Source organism: Ictalurus furcatus, chromosome 5 (assembly GCF_023375685.1).
Source record: "Ictalurus furcatus strain D&B chromosome 5, Billie_1.0, whole genome shotgun sequence".
Taxonomy (NCBI): Eukaryota; Metazoa; Chordata; class Actinopteri; order Siluriformes; family Ictaluridae; genus Ictalurus; species Ictalurus furcatus.
Window position 1 is genome coordinate 16,829,287 of NC_071259.1, and position 14,015 is coordinate 16,843,301.

At 37.7% G+C, this 14,015-nt stretch overlaps 1 protein-coding gene across 1 annotated transcript; it reads right to left on the reverse strand.

Annotated features, from left to right (window-relative positions):
• On the reverse strand, positions 1–11,047 carry mrps27 (mitochondrial ribosomal protein S27). Its single transcript, XM_053624923.1, has 11 exons — positions 10,845–11,047; positions 10,331–10,408; positions 10,051–10,121; positions 7,907–7,965; positions 7,664–7,778; positions 7,445–7,523; positions 7,203–7,318; positions 4,433–4,535; positions 3,818–3,960; positions 802–954; positions 1–455 (listed from the first exon to the last, which is right to left on the reverse strand). Exons 1-11 carry the CDS (start codon positions 11,029–11,031, stop codon positions 216–218), a joined length of 1,344 nt encoding a protein of 447 aa, XP_053480898.1. The 5' UTR covers positions 11,032–11,047; the 3' UTR covers positions 1–215.
• Positions 11,048–14,015: the final 2,968 nt, after the last annotated feature.

The window sequence follows — 14,015 nt, forward strand, 5'->3', positions numbered from 1 at the left end:
TAATTTTTGTTTTCTTTTCTCTTGAGCATGCAATTTAGCACATAAATGAATGAAAACTAAGTGTAATAGTTGATAAATTCTGGTTTATTTATTATTGTTGTTTAGGCTTTGACAGAGTGTGGAAAAAAAACCAACAGAAAACTATTTTAATGTTGTGGCTATTTAAAATAAACATGAAATAACAATATCTCTTCTCTCCTCCCAGGCTGAGAGTGTTACTGAACTGCCTGGGCTGTTTTTGTGGCCAAATGTTCCTCTTCTGCTTTTCTTCGCATCACTTCCTCTCTCTGGACAAGTTGTATGCGCTCTGCTTCCCAGGCCTGCATGTTCTTCTCGTACTGAGCCACATCTAGCTCCTCACAGGTCTTCAGTTTCTCTTCAGCCAGGATGGACACAAGTGTATCTAGACTGCGCATCTCAACTTTCCCCTGTGTGTGTAGCTGCTCGTTCAACTCCTGCCCAGCAGACCAGCAAAAGAAATAATCCAGTCAAATGTTAAACTCCAGCCAAAATTGCTATTATTTTTTCCATTTTTAACAAAAACAATAATAAAAAATAATACTAAAAACAGATGTCCAACATGCAATTTGGCTTGTTTTAACTAACCAACATGAAAAAATATTTTAAGCATTATTTATGGCAGTTATGTCAGGACTCTCAGGTCTCTATGTTCAAACACTTCTTTTTATTGAGATTTTGTCCATTAACTATTGTTCTAGGTAAATTTTATCAAACATTTTTATGGATAACAGATCATGATCTAAATTTGAGAATGTGTGTATGAACAGCACATACACTAACCTTGAACCTAGCCATGTACTGTGGTAGTTGGGCTCGTTCAAGCTCATCTTCCTCATCTATGGTAATAGTCTGGTTTTCTGCAGCTTCCTGTCCTGCTGCTTCAGAAGCAAGTGTTGCCACAAGTTCCTGCAGAATCATCTGCATGTAGTCAAGCTGAAAAATACAAATATCACATAGTAATAGTGGTGATGTACACACCTATGTATTTGGTTGTAAAATTCATATACACTCAACGCCCACTTGAATAGGAACACCTGCTAATTTGTGTACTTATCTAATTAGCCAATCATGTGGCAGTAGCACAATGCATAAAATCATTCAAATGGGGTGAAAAAAAATTGTGATCTGTGTGACTTTAACTGTGGCATGGATGTTGGTGCCAGATGGGCTGGTTTGAGTATTTCAGAAACTGCTGATCTCCTGGTATTTTCACAGTTTACACGGAATGGTGCGAAAAACAAAAAAACATCCTGTGTGCAGAGGGTCTGCAGGCTGAAACACCTTGTTGATGAGAGAGATCTGAGGAAAATGACCAGACTGGTCTGAGCTGATAGGAAGGATATAGTAACTCAAATAGTCACTCTCTTTACAACCCTGGTGAGTAGAAAAGCATTATGTTTATTTATTAGGTTATTATGTTCACAAACTCACCCAAACTGGACAGTTGTGGACTGGAAAAAGACCAGGAACTGAACTGTCGGTAAGTCTGTGTCCATGATATCTTCAGATTCTTGTTCTTGGCTGATAGGAGTGGAACCCATGTGGTCTTCCTCTGTTGAAGCCCATCCACCTCAAGTTTCAAAGTGTTGTGCTTTCTGAGATGCTTTTCTGCTCAACACAGTTGTAAAGAGTGATTATTTGAGTTACTATATCCTTCCTGGAAGCTCAAACCAATCTGGCAATTTTCCTCTGAACTCCATCACCAAGGTGTTTGATACTGATACCGCAGAACTGTCATTCATTCAATGTTTTTTTTGTTTTTTTTTGCACAATTCTGTGTAAACACTAGAGACTGCTGTGTGTGAAATTCCCAGAAGACCAGCAGTTTCTGAAATACTCAAACCAGCCCATCTGGCACCAAGAACTATGCCACAGTTAAAGTCACAGAGATCGCACTTCTTCCCTCATTCTGATGTTTGACGAACATTAACTGAAGCGTTCAACCTGTATCAGCATGATTTGTTGTGCTGTGGCTGACTGAATAACTGCATAAATGATCCTATTAAAGTGGACGGTGAGTGTACAAGTGAAATAGAATACAATATAAGTACACATCTGTTAAAGCAGATAAAGGCAACACAGGCAAAAGAGAGCTACAAATAAACTTAAGGATTGCACCAAATGTAGTAATGATGAGTGCAATAACCAGTCAAAATAGAACCAAATACATGTGACATTCAAACTGGCCACAAAGAGGAACATTTTGTGTGCATGAGGGTTTGAATGCAAAATATTAAGAGTGGAACAGAAAGGCTAAGAAACGCCTTATGGTTATGATTGCTTGTAAGTAAGGCTGTCATTTATCTCGCTTGTCAATCAGTATGAGTGAGGCAGGAACACTTAAATTCATATGGTCTCTGGAAGATTACTTTGAGGGGTAGCGCCTAATTATCTATAAACATTATACAAATATATAGGACTGCAACTAACGATTATTTTCATAATTGATTAGTTAGCCGATTATTTTTTTCCAGATTAACCGATTAATCGGACAGAAGGGCAAACCTTCAGTACTATGTTTTTGTTTATTTAAAATAAAATCCACAAACTGAGTGTTACAAATATAAACTTCAGACTAAAACTTTACACAACTGTTTATCCAAAACAGAAAAAGCCCAACACACACACAAGAATATATATATTATTAATTTACGACTGTAGTTTAACTCAGTACTTTTTGTGCATCCATAAAAAATAATGCATAAATACTTATAATATAAACTAAATAAAAAATTTATAATATATATATATATATATATATATATATATATATATATATATATATATTTTAGTTTACATTATAAAATAGTATTTTGCATTACTTTTTATGGATGCAAAAAAAGTACTGAATTAAACTACAGTCGTAAATTAATAATAAAAAATCCCTTTCACTGCACCTTGTGGTTTCTGTTACTCACTGCCTTTAGACATATTTTATGTGTTTACTTTTGATCATAATGTTTTAATTAGACATTACAGATCTTACTCGCACTCCCATTGTGTATCAGCGCATCTACACTGCGAGCGATCAGAACCGCTGCCTCGTTACTAACACATCACTTCCCTTATAATAAATGACAGAATTTACACTGCAAGCACAAATACAGCATATAATGACAATAAACTGGAATTAAACTAAACCCTTTAAGCAACTCGCACCAGTTTCCCCTGCCCCTTACACACAGTGGAGCATTTTGGATATAAACATAACTTTGTGCTCGTAGAAGTAGAACTGAAGAAAGTCATTATCGGTGACTCTGGGTATTAGGCTAAAGCTAGTGGCATCGCACTACATGCGTATGACGTCTTGTGCCATTGACTAGGAAGCGGCATAAACTTCCGGTTAGTAAAAAAACGCCAGTGATACATTTGAGATATTACCTTTCTAAAATCCACACACTAGACGGTAGAGTGCATAGTGTAAGAGTATAGTACGTCATTTGGGACACAACTTTAGTATTTACTCTCTGATGCGTGTTTTCAGAACAGAAGTAACGTAATGAGCAAATGCACCCCATGCCGCGCGCAAACCAACTAATCGATAATGAGATGCGGTGACAACGATCATTGATAATGATTATCGATTTTATTGATTAGTTGTTGCAGCTCTACAAATATAAGGTCTTGACAATTACTTTCCAATCTTCAACCCATATTTCCTCTAACACAGTTTCCATAATGTAAAATATACTTTTTTTTTTACTCTAAGGCCTTATATATACACTTGCAATCCTTACTTTGTCCCACAGATGTGAGCAATTTGAGCAGTCTTCAGGAAACCTTACTACATACTCACAATTTCCTTGCATAGTTTCAAATCTCCAGCATCACTGCACACTCGCTCCATAACAACCAGGCCTTTACTGAGATAACCAGGGGTCCACATCAAGGGCATGTTGTGAAACACTGCATGGATTCCTCTGACCATCTCCACCTTACCTGATGAAAGGATGATAATTATACAATTTATAGAAGTAAATAGCATGGGCTATTCATACCAAAATACATGAATGCAACAAATAAACACAACCACATGCTGCTTTTACTGGAGCTGTTGCTTGGTGCACTTTTCTGAGTTCTACAGCACATTCTTAACATGACTAAAGCAAAAGTTTTTATAAAGCTTATACAGGCCCTTAACTACTCAGGCAGGATTATGCTCCACCTGACTTGTAGTTCCATTTGCATAAAACAGCTACCCAATGTATACATTTAGATGTACATGAAACAGTCCAACAGCTGTGGCAGAAGTGCCCTTTTATAAAAATAAAGCACATACAAAGCTTGTGCAAAAGTCAGATTATGCAACCCTTGATCGTGTTTCATTTTTATCAAGTTCTTTAACAGGAAAACTAAAATTATACATTTAATAAAGATAATCATAATATTTATTGTAACATTGGATACATACCGATGAGTGCATGACCAAGTAACTGAGCACTAAAGCCAACAGAATTTTCCTGCTTCAGTCCAGCCAGCAGAAGAGCTGCTCCTATGTTCCTCTCCTCCTGCCACTGCACAAATTATACAATGAAGAGAAAAAAAAAAGAAATCTTCAGAATAAGTGAAAGTAGCTAAAATTCTAACATCAAGAAATTGACGTACTCTTTACAAAAGCTAACATATTATATACTTGAAAAATGGGACCCTCCAAAAATAACACCTCCTCTTCATGATCTCCAAGACACATCTTGTTAACGAGCAACCTCTTATTTCAAATTATGTTTTCGGTCAGAAGTGCGATATTTTAAAGATCATTGCGTTAAAATGGATTTTCCTCATTCTAGTTGGATGTAATCATTGTGAAAGCTGCAAAGCCAAATTTCCTGATTAGTCTATATAGTACACACAGGGAAGGTATTACAGAAAACACTGACTATTGTGGAAAGCCTACCTGTTTAAATTATCTTTTTATATTCTATTTTAATTAATTGCCAAGTGTGATGTTTCTTTACTCTAAATAGTGAATGCCAGATAAACATGCTATAGAACATTATAACTGTAAGCATTAACTATCAGCAATTTGTTGCCCTTTGTTTTTCTGCTGTGGCCATATCACTATTTATATATTTATTTCATCATAAATCATATAACCCATTACTCTGATGATGGAAAAAAAAAATTGCTACATGTGCTTTTTGAAGTGAATGCCCACAATCCTGACTCAGGATATCTTTTTTTTTTTTGGAAGCTGCAAATTCACTGATGGGGTCTGGCTAGTTCAACTCGAGTGCCATCTGATCCAGACTTTGAGTCAATGCAAACGCAAACCTACAGTGCATCCAGAAAGTATTCACAGCGCTTCACTTTTTCCACGTTTTGTTATGTTATAGCCTTATTCCAAAATGGATTAAATTCATTATTTTCCTCAAAATTCTATAAACAATATCCTATAATGACAGCATGAAAGAAGTTTGTTTGAAATCTTTGCAAATTTATTAAAAATAAAAAACAAAACAAGCACATGTACATAAGTATTCACAGCCTTTGCCATGACACTCAAAATTGAGCTCAGGTGCATCCTGTTTCCACTGATCATCCTTGAGATGTTTCTATAACTTGATTGGAGTCCACCTGTGGTAAATTCAGTTGATTGGACATGATTTGGAAAGGCACACACCTGTCTATATAAGTTCCCACAGTTAACAATGTCAGAGCACAAACCAAGCCATGAAGTCCAAGGAATTGTCTGTAAACCTCCGGGACAGGATCGTATCGAGGCACAGGTCTGGGGAAGGGTACAGAAACATTTCTGCAGCATTGAAGGTCCCAATGAGCACAGTGGCCTCCATCATCCATAAATGGAAGAAGTTTGGAACCACCAGGACTCTTCCTAGAGCTGGCCACCCGGCCAAACTGAGTGATTGCGGGAGAAGGGCCTTACTCAGGGAGGTGACCAAAAACCCGATGGTCACTCTGACAGAGCTCCAGCATGTCTCTGTGGAGAGAGGAGAACCTTCCAGAAGAACAGCCATCTCTGCAGCACTCCACCAATCAGGCCTGTATGGTAGAGTGGCCAGACGGAAGCCACTCCTCAGTAAAAGGCACATGACAGCCCACCTGGAGTTTGCCAAAAGGCACCTGAAGGACTCTCAGACCAAGACCAAGACAAAGATTGAACTCTTTGGCCTGAATGGCAAGCGTCATGTCTGCAGGAAACCAGGCACCAGTCATCACCTGGCCAATACCATCCCTACAGTGAAGCATGATGGTGGCATCACCACGCTGTGGGATGTTTTTCAGCGGCAGGAACTGGGAGACTAGTCAGGATCGAGGGAAAGATGAATGCAGCAATGTACAGAGACATCCTTGATGAAAACCTGCTCCAGAGCGCTCTGGACCTCAGACTGGGGCGAAGGTTCATCTTCCAACAGGACAACGACCCTAAGCACACAGCCAAGATAACAAAGGAGTGGCTAGAGGACAACTCTGTGAATGTTCTTGAGTGGCCCAGCCAGAGCCCAGACTTGAACCCGATTGAACATCTCTGGAAAGATCTGAAAATGGCTGTGCACCGACGCTCCCCATCCAACCTAATGGAGCTTGAGAGGTCCTGTAAAGTGGAATGGGAGACAGTGCCCAAAAATTGGTGTGCCAAGCTTGTAGCATCATACTCAAAAAGACCTGAGGCTGTAATTGGTGCCAAAGGTGCTTCAACAAAGTATTGAGCAAAGGCTGTGAATACTTATGTACATGTGCTTTTTTCATTTCTTATTTTTAATAAATTTGCAAAGATTTCAAACAAACTTCTTTCACATTGTCATTATGGGGTATTGTTTGTAGAATTTTGAGGAAAATAATGAATTTAATCCATTTTGGAATAAGTCTGTAACATAACAAAATGTGGAAAACGTGAAGCGCTGTGAATACTTTCCGGATGCACTGTATTAAGCAGTCTGTTTTACTCAAGTCTTAACTGTTAATGACAACTCTTTATAAAGACTGAACAAACTAGCACTACAAGACTGTCGCAAAGATTATTTGCTTTGAAGGTCAGCTGACATGTAATGTGGATGTAACCAAAGGCTATGCTTTTTAGAAAACTAAAAACAATATGTTTGAAATACCCGATATTAGCAAGAAATTTGTATGTGGTTTCAAATCTGATACAAATCTGCACATGCATCATATCAGCTACTGTGTCTATTTCTGAGATGTCAAAATTTACTTGCAATACATACGCTAAAGTCCGGCTTGGTTGCTAAATACTTGCTCAGAGCAAACAGGGATAAGATCTGTGTCGTGGGGAGGTCAAAAGCTTCCTGAAGCATCACCTCCACAACAACTGAGCAGGCTTCTGTGATGATAAAAGCAACAAAAAACAGTCGTTAAAAGATCCGACATAGATTACGGAGTAACGTTCTAAATTAAACAGTAAAGCAATAACTGAGTCAAATCTCCAACTTGTCATTATTGCTCATACCCTTGTATTCTTCATCTTTTAGGTAAGAGTCAATCAGGATATTAAATGTGAACTCATCTGGAAACATTCCAAATTGTACCTAAATGCAGGGAAGTTAACGTCAGATTTTTGTACAGTGTGTAAGTGCCTAGCCATAATACACCAAATAATTAACCAACACACGATGAAAAAAAAAAAAAAGTTCTATTACATAAACTCAGTTTTCTGAAAAACTCCTACCTTATTCTTGAGTGTGTACAGGGCTCTGTCTCTGGCTCCATATTTAACACACTGTCGAAACCAGCTATGAATGGTCCAGTCACGGATATACCAGCAGTTCGGACTGTGTCGAAACCTCAAAACACAGAAGAGGGAGAAACTACTTAGAGCTAGAGATTTACTTTTCTAATAAAATGTTGGTGCAACATATTTCAGTCTATGGTTGACTGAAAAATGGCTAAAATGAAAAAGGTTTGTACTTACTTATACAAGTAATATTCTGCTTGATCAACTTCCTCTCTAGACGATATATTGTCTACAAACTTTATAAAAATAAATAAATAAATAAAAAAAAAACAGAGGTCAGTTGATTTACGCATACATTAATGCCTTCAATTTTCTGAAATGCAAAAGAAGGGTACAAGTAAAAAATAATCATGTAGGATTAGTTGTAAAATAATCTTGTACAAAACAGAAAATTAATCATCAATGTAAATAACTGATAACACAGTGCTTAGAACAAAAAGCAAAAACAACAACAAAAAAAAATGGCCAATATCATAACATAAGTACATGATATCCACTCACTGAGCAGTTTATTAGGAACACCTGTACATTCATGCAATTACCTAACCTACCAACCATGTGGCAGCTGTGCAATGCATAAAATGATGCAGATACAGGCCAGCAGCATTGGGTAATGTTCACATCAAACATCAGAATGTGGGAGAAATCACACATTCAGTCAGTGATTCTGTCATTGAGTCAGACTGTGTCATGGGTGTTAGTGCCAGATGGGCTGATTTGAGTATTTCTATAACTGCTGACCTTTTCATGCAAAGCAGTCTCTAGAGTTACTCAGAGTGGTGAAATAAATAAAATAAAATAAATTTTTTAAAAAAACCCATCCAGTGAGCAGCAGTTCTGCAGACAGAAACACCTTGTTGATGAGAGAGGTCAAGGGAGAATGGCTAGACTGTTTCGAGCAGACAGAAAGGATACAGTAACTAAGACAACCATTCTATTACAATTGAAGTGAGCAGAAAAGCATCTCAGAACACATCAAACGTTGAGGCGGATGAGCTATAACAATAGAAGACCATGTTGTGTTCCACTTCTGTCAGCCAAGAACAGAAAGCTAACGCAGCATTGGGCACAGGCTCAACATAACTGGACAGATCAAGACTGGAAAAACATAGCCTGGTCTGATGAATCTTGATTTCTGCTGGTGCACACAGATGGTAGAGTCAGGATTTTGTGCCAACAGCATGAATCCATGGACCCAACCTGCTTTGTGTAAACAGTCCAGGCTGGTGTAGATGGTGTAATGGTGTGGGGAATGTTTTCTTGGCACACTTTGGGCCTGTTAATACCAAACAAACAATCATCACTTGAATGCCACAAACTATTTGAGTATTGTAGCTGACCATGTGCATCCCTTCATGGCCACAATTTATCATCTTCTAATGGCTAATTCCAGTATGATAATACACCACGTCACGACGCATTAGTCACCTCAAACTGGTTTCAGGAACATGACAATGAGATCAGTGTTCTTCAGTGGTCTTCCCAGACACCAGATCTGAATCCAATAGAACACCTTTGGGATGTTGTAGAACAGGAGATTCACAACATGAAAGTGCACCTGAAAAATCTGCACAAACTGCGTGATGCAATCATGTCAACATGGACCAGAATCTCAAAGGAATGTTTCCAACATCTTATGGAATCCAAGCCATGAAGAACTGAAGCAGTTTTGAGAGCAAAGGGAGGCCCTAACCAGTATTAGTATAGTGTTCCTAATAAAGTGCTTGGTGAATGTGCACAATTTCAGTCAGGGCCAGTCACCAGCTACAAGTTAACTGCAACCAAGCATAAGCACACCAACTATTAAGCCTGCATTATGATTTTAGCATTATGTGCCCCTGCAATAAAATATCATTTACACATATTCCAACACTTTTAAAATAATGGTATTCCCCTAATAGGCGATGTGTGCAAGGGCAGGGTCAAATTGGAGAAGAGTAACTGCTTATTAGAAAATGGCTTTCTGTTGATGATCTGTTGCTTGAGGAATTGGAATCAAGGCGTACATGGCTACTTTTACAGGCTAAACAGAAGAAGCGGTGATCTGTTAGACCAATTAACAAAGGGAAGGGAGACAAGGAAGAACATAACTTTCTCATAATGTCAGCCTGTCGAATAGATTGTTGTTCTAGACTCTCGCAGACGCCTGAATTTGCACAGCTTTGCAAAATTCTCTATTTCTACTCTGCGCTGTCCACATCCACACAGCCATCTAGTTTATAAAAATCCCATGGGCGTTGTGGTGACCTGCTTGTGCTTGGTTTTAATGAAAACTTAGCCCTGTTTGTAGAAGGTCCGGGTAAACAGTGTTACTCCCTCACCCGTGATATCGTCAAAGAGCTAACCGGAAGCTTTTTCTCATAAGTCTTGTCCATAAGAGAGGCCAGTGTAGCTGAAAAGGATAAATGAAAACAGTGAAGATGAACAGCATGACACACATTCAACATACAATACAAGTTAAGCTCAAAGAACACCTCCAAAAAGTGAGGACTAAAGTTAAAGCCTTAGTGTCTGCAATGACATGAGAAAAGACGGCTAACGTTAACACTGTTAAACACTATTGCATGGATGACTGCAGTTGAATGTGGAAAAAGAGCTTACCTAGGTTTTGGGGGTCGTGTTGTCTTTGCTCCCACACTCTGGTGTCTGTGTAAGCCGCTGAGAGCAGACATCTTCTGCCTGTAACATACACACAGACTCATTCCCAAATGCATAATCATACATAGCTGGAACGCCATTATTAAAACCCACGTTTTAAACAGGGATTTAGGAACATTTGGGACCTAACGACATTGTGGCCTGATACAGCCAGCAACTGCGTCTCTAGCGGACAAGAACGACCGAAAATTACTCTTTGGCTAATATCAACGCCTCATGTTTTCTTATTCTAGCACTTATCAGATTTATCTGGCTGTTCTTCACTTGAGGTGTTTGATTAACTCCTTATCTTCTCAGTAGTAATGCCATATTCTAGCATAACGTTACTAGCTAGCTGGCAACCTTGGCAACTATACCATACACTATCAAGGTATTTACAATGAATAAACGCTTACAAATGCAAAGAGAGAAAAGCCAGTTTATAATAATTCAACTAAATGCTGAATTAAAAACCCACCACTTAAGCTGGAAGTCACATATTTCGACGTAGTCCTGACAGATAGGAGAAAGCGTTGCAGGATGGAGGCAGCCATGTTTGGGTTGTACCATTTCAGGCTTAGTGGGCGGGGGGGTGTAAAGCTGTACGCTGTTTTTATATTTCTTAGCCTTTCTCTTTGTGCACCTAATTTCTCATCGTATCTCATCACAGACAGCAAAGTACATAAAGCCAAGAACGACTTTAGGTATAGATTTAAATCTTTGGGGAATTGCGCTTTGTCCAGGTTTTTATTTTAAAAGTAAAATATTACAGTGTGTCAGCAGAGGGCGCTATTAGCCCGTATTCGTAGCTTCAGACACGGAGGTATTCGTGTGGCGCCCTAGGAAAACTGTGGAGTTAAATTTGTGCCAAAACTAAACAAATAAATGTAGCATTCCGCAGACAAACACGATCTGCTTTGCAAAGGAAAACTCTGACTCTCAAACAAACAGAAAGCGATTTTCTCACAAATGCAGAGCTCGGAGTCAGCTCCAAATATGAGGGTCAAATGGGGGGATCAGCTTCCAATGGGAGGATCAGCTCCAAATGGGAGGGTCAGCTCTAAATGGGAGGATCAGCTTCAAATGGGTGGATCAGTTTCAAATGGGAGGGTCAGCTCTAAATGGGAGGATCAGCTTCAAATGGGAGGATCAACTTCAAATGGGAGGATCAGCTCCAAATGGGTGGGTCAGCTTTAAATGGGCGGATCAGCTCCAAATGGGAGGATCAGCTTCAAATGGGAGGATCAGCTTCAAATGGGTGGGTCAGCTCCAAATGGGTGGGACTTTAGCTCCAAGTGGGCTGTACAAGCCTTCAGAAGACTTTGATTGGTTACTGTAGTGTCATGTAAATTAAGCTGCCAGGGTTTTTTTTTTTTTTTTTTCCAAGGGCAATACAGTTTAACGAAGTTAAACCGGTAATCTTGCAGTTTTTAAATTTTAAATATTGACACACTGAATTCCCAGATTATATAGAATCAACAAAAGGAATCGTATTTTATTTGTTAAATTACTTTTTTTTAATCCATTTTATAATGTGCTTTCTGTGCATCCACCAGGTTAACTGCAGACGAGGTGAGCTCCAGGGCATTTACACCAAAGCATTTTACCCAAGATAGTGCAGTTTGTCGTCCATGCAATCCAACTGTGTTAATGAATAATGTCATTGTATAAGCAAAGGAAATGCATGGAACCTTTTATCACTATGGACTGTAAATATATGTCAAATTTTATTTTTATTTCTGAGTAACTTACATATTTTGTAGTAGATTTTGTTGTGAAGGAATGGTTCACCTAAAAACAAAATCATTGAGCAATAAAAAAATTGTTGGTTATATGTTGTTACACATTCACCTCCTTGGGTGCAGTTAATATCTCGTTTTAAGTTTGTTTCCATCTTGATACTGTGGAATTTTAAAATTAATATTAATATGAATATTTATATTAATATAAATATTGATTTTTAAATATTAATATTAATTAATATTTAATATTAGACAGTTATTATTATACACTTCAATCTTCAAATAGAATGGCATTGGACATGCATACAATAACGACAAAGCTGTAAGAAATTAAACTACAAGAAAAAGTGTTGATATTTAGTTTTAAATCGATGTTTTTGTTATCATTTATCACCGCGCACCTTTTGGGGATTGGGCATTTCCGCATACTTGCCATCACTTCTGGATTCTCGCCTAAATTCCGCCCATTTCTAAAACCCCGCCTACTTGCGGTGTAAGTACCTCCCACTTGGATACAAGTACCTCCCACTTGGAGGTAAATACCGCCTACTTGGAGGTAAGTACCTCCCACTTGGAGGTCTCCGGGCAGCAGCAATACATATTTGGAGTTTCTCACAAACGCAGTTAAGCAATTCCTCTTCCAAACCAACAGATGGTACTATCATTCAAATTACACTACTCTCCTGGGAGAAGCGTTACAACACGCATTACATTACACCACAATAGTGTAGTGTGTATATATATATATATATATATATATATATATATATATATATATATATATATATATATATATAAAATTAAGGAAGTGTACAATTGCTTGGAATTATATGTATTGTATGTGTATGATTGAAAGCTGCATCTATTGTTATTTCTTTGCATAAAATGTAATTGATTAAAAAAAACCTTTTTGCTGCACTCTATTGTTGTGTAATGTAATGTGTGTTGTAACGCTTCTCCCGGGAGACTAATGTAAATTGACTGATAGCGCCATCTGTTGGATTGGAAGAAGAAGTTGCTTAGCTGCATCCGTGAGAAGATCTGCGCCGACACATTTGTGAGAAAATCCCTTTTTGTTTGTTTGAGAGTCGAGTTTCCCTTTGCAAAAGCAGATTGTATTTATTTGCGAAATTGTATATTTATTTGTTTAGTTTTGGCACAAATTTAACTCCATAGAAAACCCTTTACATGGTGAACACTACTAATGTTGCAGCATTTTAAAGTAGAAATGGAAAACATTTAAAGATTCCAACTCCACTGAAAGTGCCAGCATATTAATTGTATTTATTTGATTAACAAAAGCATGCACTATTTATTCATTTAAATTAATAGTATTTTTTAAGTACCAACCATTCTTCATAACCTACAGACTAATATGTTATTCAGAGCTCCAGGTCATTTGGTAATTATTCCATTTTAATAACAACATCCTTTAATTTAATATTTTGTTTTTAAAATGAACTAATAATCACAATATATTATTAAAATTGACTGTATTTACATTATAAAGTAGATTTTGAGTCCTAAATTACTCTGAATTAGTTGAGATTGTGTTTACCTGATTTAATCTTATCCTGAGAACACAGATTCAAGAAAACACCCTGACCATTGTGGGATTTCCCATTTTTCAATCAGCATTCAGATGTTACAACTTTGTCTGCTTCAATCTCCACAGTATAAATATTACGTCTAATTTAATAGCTGTTATTTATGCCGTTTACAAACCGAATCTATTACGTTTATGTTCATTTCACTATAGTACAGTATCCAAGTAACCAGTGTATCTAAAAACATGATAAAAGCATGACATTCAGTGCATAAAGAAAGCACACTGAGCAAGCAAGCTAGCAATTTAAACATCTTTATGCAGATTGACCATTTTTGCAGCCACATTTGTTAAACTGTCT